The sequence below is a fragment of the Vigna angularis genome, chromosome 10 (assembly GCF_016808095.1).
Source record: "Vigna angularis cultivar LongXiaoDou No.4 chromosome 10, ASM1680809v1, whole genome shotgun sequence".
NCBI classification, from domain to species: Eukaryota; Viridiplantae; Streptophyta; class Magnoliopsida; order Fabales; family Fabaceae; genus Vigna; species Vigna angularis.
Window position 1 is genome coordinate 9,952,637 of NC_068979.1, and position 11,288 is coordinate 9,963,924.

The window sequence follows — 11,288 nt, forward strand, 5'->3', positions numbered from 1 at the left end:
CCAGAGTTAAAAATTGTAGCTTTCTTCGCTTTTGGGACTTGCGTTTAAAATATTATATAAACATTGCAAATGGGTGCTGGGAGAATATTAGTTTATGCCTTTTTTCCCTTCAATGTTCATCTGGGTCACGCTGTGCTTTTCTTCCTCCTGCACCTTCCCAGAAAGAAAGAAAACGAACTCAAAATGTTCTTTTGTTTCATGACGATTGCAGGGGTGTCAAGTAAGCAAATGGCACGGTACTACTTTCATTCTAATTTGTGAGAACCATATCAAATTTCAATGATAGTGGCCTCTCACCAATCTCCAATCCCATCACTCACCAAAAACAGATAGGGATACTTTTTCTGAGTAGGATTGCTTACCTTGAATGTTTGTTTATTGTGATTTTGAAGGTAAAAAAGAAGCGGTTCCACATTGAAATTTGCTACTGGTTGGTAAATAACGACTTTTTTTAGTTTATTTATTTTTTCAAAAGTGCTGACTCAAGATTATAAATCTGCATTTTGAGAATGCTTGAGGCTTTAGCATTGTATAAGTAGATTATTGAGGTTTTAGGGGTTTAGCTGTAACAACATGAGAAGAATGTCTTATCTAGTTAGCTGCTGATATCACTTCACATGAACATTTGCTTGAGAACTTTGCCTTGTTAGATGGGACATGCTTACATGATGCCATTTCCATCTTTTCAGTAAGGTGGCTATGTCACCCAAGGAATAATGTCAGATTGTCATGACAGTTAATTGAGAATCAGACTTCTTGTAAAACTAAATAAACATTAGTACTAACTAGAGAATTAGCAGGGAGGAAAATATTGTGCATTATATGTTAAATGTTGAGATGATAATTGCTTTCTTTGATTCAATTCTCTTCCCTCATTTCCACAAAGGAGCAGTAGTTATGCTATTTTGTGAAAGAGATGCTATTAAGGATTTCTGGTGTAGTCAATTTCTATGAGAATATGACCCTCACTACCATGCCTTTACTTTTTCTGGCTGTTGTTGGTTTTGTGCTGCAATAATTCTGGGTTGCTTTTAGGTCTGTCTGGATATACATGAAAAGAAAACATTGATCTGAAGGATCTTTCTTGGATCTTGTGGACTATATATAAGATAATTTTTTTTTGGAAAAGTGATTATATATATCTTGAGGATGACAGCTCCTAGCTTCCTGCCAGTGTCTGTAAATTAAGAGTAGTCCCTCATAACCTAAATTTTATTTTCAAGTTGTGATGGCAAAGATTCAATTTCTGTGACAATGGTATATTGTCACTTTCTCATATATAGTATATTGCTTGGAGAGTTCGTAAATATCATGCAGATTAAAGTTGGCCTCTTGGTAGGGATTTGCTTTCTCTGTTTCTGTCTTTCGTAAAAGCAATAAGCTTTGCTATAAATGAATGATGGAACGAGTTGTTTGTTATTAGTGTCGTAGAAAATTCCTGATACCCCTTTTGTGTATGTTACACTTCTATCTGATATACAGCAGTCAAAATATATTTAGTTATGTGAGAACATGAAGATCTTCAGGAACTGGAGAATTGTTACTGATTTATAGAACTGCACTTGTAAAAGGATGTGATTCCTCTAAAGTGAGGGAACACTTTTGAGGGTAAAATACAGTAATTACTGTTGATTTAAAATCAGCAGTTAAGATTATAATAAAATGTATGCACAAAATTTAAAATTTACCATGAAGTTTTTAGAATTTCAACCATGGCATTTCTCACCAAATTATTTGAACAAGGTTTTTTCTGAGAATTCAGTAACATTGGAGCTACAGAAACAGCACACGTTTTTTTCCCCTCATTTACTTCTTTTCCTTCTGAGAACTTCTAGGACAGATTGTGCTACGCAGTAAGCAATAGCTTGAACAGTGACCATTGGATTCACTCCCAAAGCTGTGGGAAAGACACTTGTATCAGCCACATAAAGGCCTTCCATTTCCCATGTTTCTCCTGTCTGATTCACCACTGATTGCTTTGGATTAGAACCCATCCTGCAACTCCCCATTTGATGTGCTGAACACAATGGTGTTGAAAGGTCTGTCAGTGGCCTTGAACTTTCTTCCTTAACGAACTTCTCAAACTCATGATAGCTCACTTGCTTTACATTTAAGGTCCTTCCCTTATTATGATGTGTTCCAATTTCTTCAGCTCCAGCAGCCGCCAGAATTCTCAGCACCTTATCAATTCCTTTCTGCAAGTTCTTTTCATCTACACCTGCCAATTTATAACTGATACGATGTGGTGATTCCACAGTACCTGATCCTTTATCCCTTGCCAGTGCAAATACATGAGCTGTTCTAGAAAATTTTCGCATTCGATCTCTTATATCGACTCCAGAAGTCCACGGTGTGACAATTGAGAACATGCCAGGATGCAACGAAGGTGTTTGGATCACTGCACCATATCCAGATTGTTCAAACTCTGCAACAACAGAGGACATTGCTGTCATTATCCCTCCTTCATAGCTCTTCTTATTTGCCTCCGGCCACACCTCAGAAGCAGGTTCATCTGGGAAGTAGCCCCAAGCCATTGTCACTGGATGAAGATGTAAGTTCCTCCCAATGTTCTGATTCCTTAAGCCACTTCTTTTAAGCAATGCTGGAGTACATAGAGCTCCACATGCTACAATGGTCACCTTGGACTCCACCACACAAATGTCCTTAATCCCTTTATATTCAAATTCAAAGGCCACTCCACCTGCAACCTTTCTATCCCTCCCTTCCATATTCTTGTGCAAGACTTTTAGTGCCTCACAACCTGGAAGAATTGCTCCATTTCCAGATTTCACCAAGTCCACCAACCATGTTTCTAAGGTGCCCTTCTTCTTCCCATCCTTACAACCCATGCAGCACCAGCCACAGTAATGATCCGATGAAGAATTCCTAGGAATTGTATTCACAGGATACCCCATCTCTTGACACCCTTTTCTCAGAACAGCATTGTTGAATCCTTCATCTTCAATCTCAGATTGAACTCCCATCTTCTCACAGACAGCATCCAAGGCTTCTCTATACAATTCACTCTCAAACAGCTCAAGCCCATGTTTCTCACACCATTCCTTGCACACATGCTGTGGGGTTTTAATGGAAGCAGACCAGTTTACCGCCGACCCTCCACCAACAGTGGATCCTGAAAGTATGAACATACCCATGTCATCACTTGCAACCAATCCAGCATTGAGGTACATTTGATCCATGGATTGTCCTTCAAGAAGGGAAAGATTGTTCCTTGCAGAATACCCTCCTTTTTCCAACACCAACACTTTGTAACCAGCTTTTGCCAGAACACCAGCTATGACTCCACCCCCTGAGCCAGAACCAACCACCACAGCATCACATTGAATCACCAAAGAAGGAGAAGACAAGTTTGCTGCAGCTTTGTGCTTTCTACGAACGACAGAGACAGAGAATCCTAACCGTCTCAGAGCATCTGCAGCGATGTCTCGTGGGTTATTCAGATGGACAAGACCTTTGTAGAGGGGTCCTATCACCTCTTCTGCATCTTCATCTTCCTTATCATCTTCTGCTTCCTTAGATTTTCCATCTAAAAAGTGGTTCTTCAACTGAGCTTTGAATTTTGGATCAGGTCCACAGTATCCAATTGCTTTCCATGAAAGGTTCTCTTCTGATTCATCTGTCTGAGAGATTATGTATGTGTTAGGCCATGTGACTACAATACAAGCTTCCAAATAATACAAAAATATTTTCATCAAACTGTACAAATCATAACTTGGTCAATAATGCTACGTGTCTACACCATTATAGATTCTTTCAACTGGTTGAACGGCTACAAGGAATGAGTGACAATTACTTTTTGCACCCCCATGCCTTCTTCCTACACATTGATGGGTTTAACAAAAACTTAAGCAATTTGGACATCACAAAACATTTCCGTGAAAACATTTGGGTCAGGTTTGTGGTTCAAGGAGTTTCTCCCCGCACCTTCAAATCTTTCTTCTTGCACCTCCAATTTTCTTCAAAATGTCAAAATTGGTTCGCAGTGAAACTTTTTATTTTGAAAGTCGATTTTGAAAAAATTGAATTTTAAAAATCGATTCTTTCTTCATCGAATCGAATCTTGAAATTTGATAAACACATCGGTTTTTAAAATCTGATTGGATCTTCATCGAATTTCAAAATTCAACTAGATGTTCATCGAATTTTAAAATTCAACTAGATTTTCATTAAATTTCAAAATTAAATTTTGAAATTGTTGAAATTTTTTGTACTTGTAATTGTTTATCCACCTCAGTAAATGAGATATTTTCAATAATTTAAGGATGTAGTTAGAAAACTTGGAGGTCCCTGCAGTCCATTCTTTGTGGGCAATTGCTTTCTCAACCTCATCAAATTTCTTCTCCCACCCCGTAAAAGAAAGAGACGTTTGAGTTCTGGAAAAAAAAATTCCAGAATTGTTTATTTAGTTATAGAAAATAAATTCTGAAAATGATGGGGTGCAGTAAGTAATTGCTTTTTGTCTCGTTTTGTTAGCAAAATGTCGGTGAAAGGTCAGTGAGATATAAAAACAAGCTCCTTCTACAACTCAGAATTGTTTTTTGGACCTTACAAAACCACCTTGGAAACAATTTACTTATAAAATACATTTTTTTTCTTTAGTTTTTTATGGATTAAAAAATACAATAATGCTTTGTTAATTGTTATAAATTTTTATAAGATTTTGTATTTTATTATGTTTACATATAGTAAAAAGTATATATACTAATTAAAAATCGTGCAAAATGTGGTAAGAAATATTTGAAGATAAAGCGGAAGAGGCCAGGGAGTGATGGAATAAAGGGATGGGTTGAGAAAAGAGATGCATTTAAATCTGGTAAGTTGGATGCACCCCAAAGGAATCTAGTGACGTTGAAAAGTCATGTTTGTCCCCACGAGTCTTTCATTTCCACCACTAACTATTATTTCCTTTACCTTCCCATTTTTATTATTCACTCAAAATATTTAATTTTTAAATTATCTATAATCTCAATTACTTGATGTGATACTATTATATCTACGAAAACATAATTAAAATTAATAAGAAGATGTGCAAGAAACATTACTACTTAAAGTTTGTAATTAGACATGTCGGTCTATGATGTTTGGCTTGTGAGAGAAAAGGATAGAAGATAGGAAGCAGAGAAATTAATGGAAGTTATGAAGGGTGAAGGAAAGGACATGGTCCTTTCTTGGGGTCCTTCTGTAGGGGATTTTAAATGGAATGAGTTGGAAGAGAAGGTTGATTAATGCCATAGCTACCACCCTCACATTTCATACTAAACACTCACGTTTTCAAATGTTACTGATCTGTCTAATCAATTTATATCATAAATACTAAAATATACCAATTAATTAAATTGTTAATAATAAATAAAACTATTTTTACTTTTTATTCTTTTACATTTTTTTTTCTTTTTGGTATCATCCATACTAGTCTAAGACTTTGGAGCCAAATCTTAGTTCTACTGTACCACTTTCATGTGGGACACTCGTCCCAGACACCTTAATGCTAGAAGGTGCAAAAATAAAAAGAAGTAGAAATAGAAGAATACGAATTGTTTGATAAAAGAAAATTAGATAGAAAAAGAAACAAAAATTTGTACATTTTTTAGTTTTTCATAATTTATTCTTATTTCTGTTAAATAAAATATATTTTCATAATTTAGTTTTTTAATTAAATGATTTATTTTATTTATTTATTAGCAAACACACCGTAGTTGTTTTTAATAACCTCCAACTGGATCAACTACAACCTTTATCTCTCAGTACAAAGGGTCCACTTTTTGCAGAGGCTTTCAATAATACTTCTATTCCCTTCCTGTATCTCTATCCATGTCAGTTTTATCATTATTATTTTATTGGGAATATTTCATTTTTTCTACTTAAATATACTTATTGTACGGATTTTTCATTTATACTGGAAAGTCAAATTTTCAACATAAATAATCAGCCGAATTTTAATCTAATTATTTTAATATTTTAGAAATGTAGATATTGAAAAGAGAAGAAGAATTCAGCATTACTGTTCATAGTTGAAAACTTGACTCTCTTTTAAAAATTGAATCTTTTAGGTGTGAGCTAGATCTAGTTGGATTAATAGTATCTGTTTTTTTGGATTTTTTGAATAAAGAAATATCTGAAAAGTTGATTATATTAAAGATATTTTGAAAGTATAAAAATCCATTAATATTTCACTTGGGATTCCCTGTTAGGTAGGTCACCATTGGAAACATGAAATAAAGTGTAACTCGTGATTTGGTTAAAAATTTCAGGTGAGAACACAATTTTTTATATAATACTATTTTTTTAAATATGAAAATTACTTTTTTCATAACTATTTTATTTTTATAATACATATCAAATAAATATAAATATGTTCCATCTTATTATTATTAAAAACATAAAACTCCGTTACAAAACTAAATACAAAAATAAAGATAGATTGAGAGTATCATCACCTCATCATCACTTCTTCAACTAAATATAAGGATTATCACATTCAAGTTTCAACCACTCCAACTTTAGTTTTGCATCATAACATACATTTTAGATGCCACAAAGTCAAGCCGCAACATTAATGTTAGCTTTTTCATGCACTTCTTTAAAAAATTTTATTTTTTAAATAACATTGATTCTTTAAACTTTAACTGTTCCTTATGCTATTTTTAACTAATACAGGTAAAGGTTATTAACTTCAATAGTGAAATTGTATATCTAGAAAAAAATAACATGTGTTTTTATTAGTTTAGAAACCGTACCACCAACATTCTTAACTTTTTATCATCGTACGTATTTGTAAAATGGTCCAAAAGATACTTGTAACAGTATATGTATGTACCTAAAAAGTTTACTTCATAAAATGTGACTTATAACAATAAATTAATTTCTCAAAAACTTCAGTACTTAATTTTAAATGTATATTATACTGTTTTAAATACGATACTGATAATTAGGTGTCATAGCCATTTATGCACTTGGACTCAGATGAATAAAAATAGTTTATTGGAAGAAGATGATATTAGAAAATGGTGATAACAATAAAGAAACACAAAGCAGCGGAAAACATTGAATGTTTTATATGTGCTAATTAAGGCATGGTGAGCTCCAGGTTGGTATTCAAAATTGAGAAATGCTTGTAAAAATTATAAGAAACATTATATTTTATATATTATGCCTATTAAAAATCACTGTTGTTTTCTTTAATAGTTCCTCCAAGGTTTTCACACATACAAAGAATAGTGAAAAAAAAGGTAGTATGCCATAGTATAACAACTTTAGTACTACTCACACAGTAATTAATTAATTCACAATCTTTCCATTAATGTTATTAATTAGGAGGATAAATAAAAAACAACCAATACTATATTTAGATTCAAATGTTTATCTAATTTCACACCGACAGTTAAGAATGTCAATTCAACTTACCAGATTTTATACACTTTTCTAAAACCATATTGTGTCAAATTTTTTTGAAACAAAACTGTTTGAATACAAATCTTTTGAATCTGCTTATATATTTAATTTATTTTTAGATTAAATTATTTACTTTTAAGTTTATTAGACATATTGATGTATATTTGAGTTTGGAAAAAGTATCACTTTGAAAAGCTAAAATGACACTTATTCATACGCAACCACTTACTACTAGAAGACAAACATAACATAAAAGTTAGAGAAAGGTGGATTGCATGAGGAATGAAAGACACAAATGTTAGGTTTATCATAGGTTTACGGGAGAGACACTATTGTTTGAGTTCAATTATATAAAGATGAATACTATTCTTTATCAAAAACTTTAAGAGAATGAGTTAATCGATTTTTCATCTTTATATAATGTTTTATTTTCTTATTTTTATTCAACGTGAGACTTAGACTGATGCTTGAATTCTAATTCCAAGAATAAATATATAACTAATAAAGAGAGAGTATATTTGTTTTATATTTTGAAAAATACCTGAGTAAAGAAGACAAGGAGAGTGAGAAGTTTGATGGTCCTGAAGAGCAGTCTCAAGAGACGAATGTAACTGAGAGACCATGATCGCATGATGTCTTGTCTTTTTTGCAGAGACAACTCAGGAAAGCTATGGATGAAGGGAAATTTTGTTGAGACACACCCCATCCCACACAAAATTAATGTTCCAAACCACGTTGACAACCCCCATAACGCCAACTTCAGTAACCCTGTCAATGGGTGTTTCAGCTTCTCACACATCACTCCCCCTAGCTGTAACATCACAAACCAACACAAATACATATCATTTCACTGTATATACATAACCCTTTTCATAAAAGTGACGTCTCATCATCATCCCTACAATGTAAGCTCCATTCCTGACTATTTTTTATGAAAGCTAGTTTTATCTGCTGTTGCAACTTTTGATTCATGATAAGAAAGTGACCAAGAGAGAAAGAACGTTCATTTATAAGTGATTTTTGCATATCATTATACATTTTGAACGTAATTGAAATAAATATTAATAACAGTTTCATGTTATAACTGGAGCTGGAAATATGACTTAAAACCGTTTTCGGTATAGAGAGAGGTTTGGGGTTTGCGATATCATAAAAAAGATTTAGAAGGAATAAACGAAAGTGAATTTGCAAGTAGGTATTAGAGAAGGCGTACAAGTTCTGGTGTGCCTGCCATGGAAGCTGAAATCCGATAGAACTTGTTGACAGATTCATCGGAAGTGTGAACAGAGTGGTCGACGGAAGGTAAGATACTGTCACAGAGAGCAGATAGGGATTTCATTTGCCTGGAAGAGAGAGAGTTGGTGAGAGGTTGTTGTTTTTTCTGTCTCTCTCCACCACTGAGAAGAAGTCTGTGTGTGTCAATACTTCCAAGCTCCACCACAGTGTGATCCTTCTTTCCATCCACTCCTATTCCAAACCTAAAGCTACCCTTTCTAGAGCTTCCACTTCTTCCTATGGTTCTGTCCTCCATTGTTATACTTTCTCTCCTCTCAAACCTCAACACTGCCTTCTTCCAACCCTTTGCAGTTTATATATATATATATATATATATATATATATATATATATATATATATATATATATATATATATATATATATATATATATATATATATATATATATATATATATATATATATATATATATATATATATATATATATATATATATATATATATATATATATATATAATACCCGTTTGACAGATACCCATTACGCATATTTGTTTTTCTTTTCAAGAAAAAAAAAACCCACAATGAAATATATAATTAATGACTATTTTTCTACCACCGAAAAAGAGACAATATTATGAAGCGTGTATTTCAAATTTTGTTATATATAATATATATTACTATTTACATTAATTATTTTTCTGATATAAGAGAAATTTTGAACATCCACTAATGCAGAATTGATCTTTAACGTCACCCCATAGACGTCCGTCCACCAAAACCCCAACGTAAATAATTGACCGGTGGCATAAATGTAAATAATTGAGTGTGGAGACGTCCGTCCTAGAGGGGGCCGAACGTCTATAATATAGTAGACGTCCGACCCCTCTAACGGACGTTCAAAAGCCTGACGGGAGAGTTGAAGATTCGGCCTTTTGAACGTCCGTCCTAGAAGGGGCCGGACGTCTATATATAATACACGTCTGGCCCCCTCAAGGACGGACGTTCAAAAGACTGACGGGTTCAACTACCCTGTCAGCCTCTTGAACGTCCGTCCTGGAGGGGGACGGACGTCTACTATATATAGACGTCCGTCCCCCGCCACAACGGACGTTCAAAAGACTTTTAAAATAAGGACATACACACCAAAACGCGAACCCGCGAGGAGTTATGCGAACCCGTGAGAGTTCCCTCTGCGCCTTGCATTTCCAGGTTGGTTTTTATCTGTTTTGGACCATTTAATCTTACTTTTATTCCGATTAAATTGTTCAGTGATGAAATATCATTCATTTGGACCGATTAAAAATCGTTTTTGGTGTAGTTTGTTGCGTGTTCTTGGACGACGTTTTTTGGCCTACGTTTTAGGTCGTTTACTCCTCCATCTTCCTCCATTTTCATTTCGAATCTGCTCTCCAGACGTGTTGCAGTGCACAAACAAACGTCCAAACCATGTAATCCTAAATAACCCTAAATAACCCGTAAATAACCCTAAATAACCCGTCTAATAAAAGTCCTTTCTGCAATAGTGTATAGACGTCCGAGAGGTTCACAGCGGACGTCTATATAGACTTCCGGCCTGACACAACGGACGTCTACATAGACGTCACCCGCAAAGACGTCAGTCGAACGTCGGACGTCAAAAAGCCTAAAGAACAGACGTCTATAGCCCTTTCTGCACTAGTGATTTTTGAGGTGTGGTGTTATATAATTAATTACGTTTTAAGGATAAAAAGAGAGAAACACACTTATTTATTTATGATTTATTACAATTTCACTATAATTTTTAAGTATAATTTTTGTTTTTAGTAATGGCACGATGAATACTTTTATATTTATTTCATATATAGTATAAGGATAAAATACTTATAAAAAGATAAATTTTAGCATTTTTTTTAAAAATAAAATAGTAAAAAATAAAAAAGAATAATATTAAATGAATGTAAAAAATTTATGTGTTTAAAATATATATATTTTTTATTTATTAATATGATTTCATTGTGTATTCAATTATGGTTTTGCTTGAGCATATCCAATGAAATATCAGTGCATATATTATGATAAATAGAAATATCAGTGCATATATTATGATAAATAGCAAATCATTGGTTAATTATGGTATAATACCTATTTTGGTCCAAATTTTGGTTGGGAATGTTTGAAATGGTTTCAATTTTTTTTCTGTTTAATATAGTCTTAAAGAATGTAATTTGTGTTCAATTTGGTCCTTTTTGCAACACCGTTTAAATCGTTAACGGCCAGATGTCCAGATATGCAATTACATAGTGAAATGTCATGTATGGGCTTACGTGGAGTCCTTTGTGGCATTGTGAGTTGGAAGGCAGGAAGAGGCCGAACAGTGAGGGAAAAGAAGAAGTGAACCGAACGACTGAAGGGGTGAGGCTACCGAATGGTAGAGGTGATGGAGATGTGTGCCGCGGCGGCGTGTTGAAGAAGGGAGAGTGGTAGTAGTAGCGACGACCATGGAGATTCCACTATTGGCTATGAATGTTGTACGAAACTCGTGATTTAGGTTGGTGCTAGAGGAGGAAGACTCGTGATTTGCTGCAGGTTTGATGGCGTCGCGGATGGAGATGTGGTGGTTGCAGGTTCTCGCATTGAGTGGTGCGATTGTTACGGCGAC

The 11,288-nt window shown here is 34.1% G+C and overlaps 1 protein-coding gene across 1 annotated transcript; it reads right to left on the reverse strand.

Annotated features, from left to right (window-relative positions):
• Positions 1–1,652: 1,652 nt before the first annotated feature.
• Positions 1,653–8,982, reverse strand: LOC108334714 (long-chain-alcohol oxidase FAO4A). The gene is made up of 3 exons (XM_017570635.2): positions 8,627–8,982; positions 7,955–8,224; positions 1,653–3,641 (listed from the first exon to the last, which is right to left on the reverse strand). The coding sequence occupies exons 1-3, from the start codon at positions 8,942–8,944 to the stop codon at positions 1,803–1,805; spliced, it is 2,427 nt and encodes an 808-aa protein (XP_017426124.1). The 5' UTR covers positions 8,945–8,982; the 3' UTR covers positions 1,653–1,802.
• Positions 8,983–11,288: the final 2,306 nt, after the last annotated feature.

Bases quoted from the DNA above. Each gene is read 5' to 3' on its own strand.
- LOC108334714 (XM_017570635.2), bottom strand. From the start codon at position 8,944: ATGGAGGACAGAACCATAGGAAGAAGTGGAAGCTCTAGAAAGGGTAGC. The intron at 8,225-8,626 runs GTACGCCTTCTC...GTGATGTTACAG, and splicing joins TGGCAGGCACACCAGAACTT to CTAGGGGGAGTGATGTGTGA. The intron at 3,642-7,954 runs GTATTTTTCAAA...ATAATCTCTCAG, and splicing joins TCCTTGTCTTCTTTACTCAG to ACAGATGAATCAGAAGAGAA.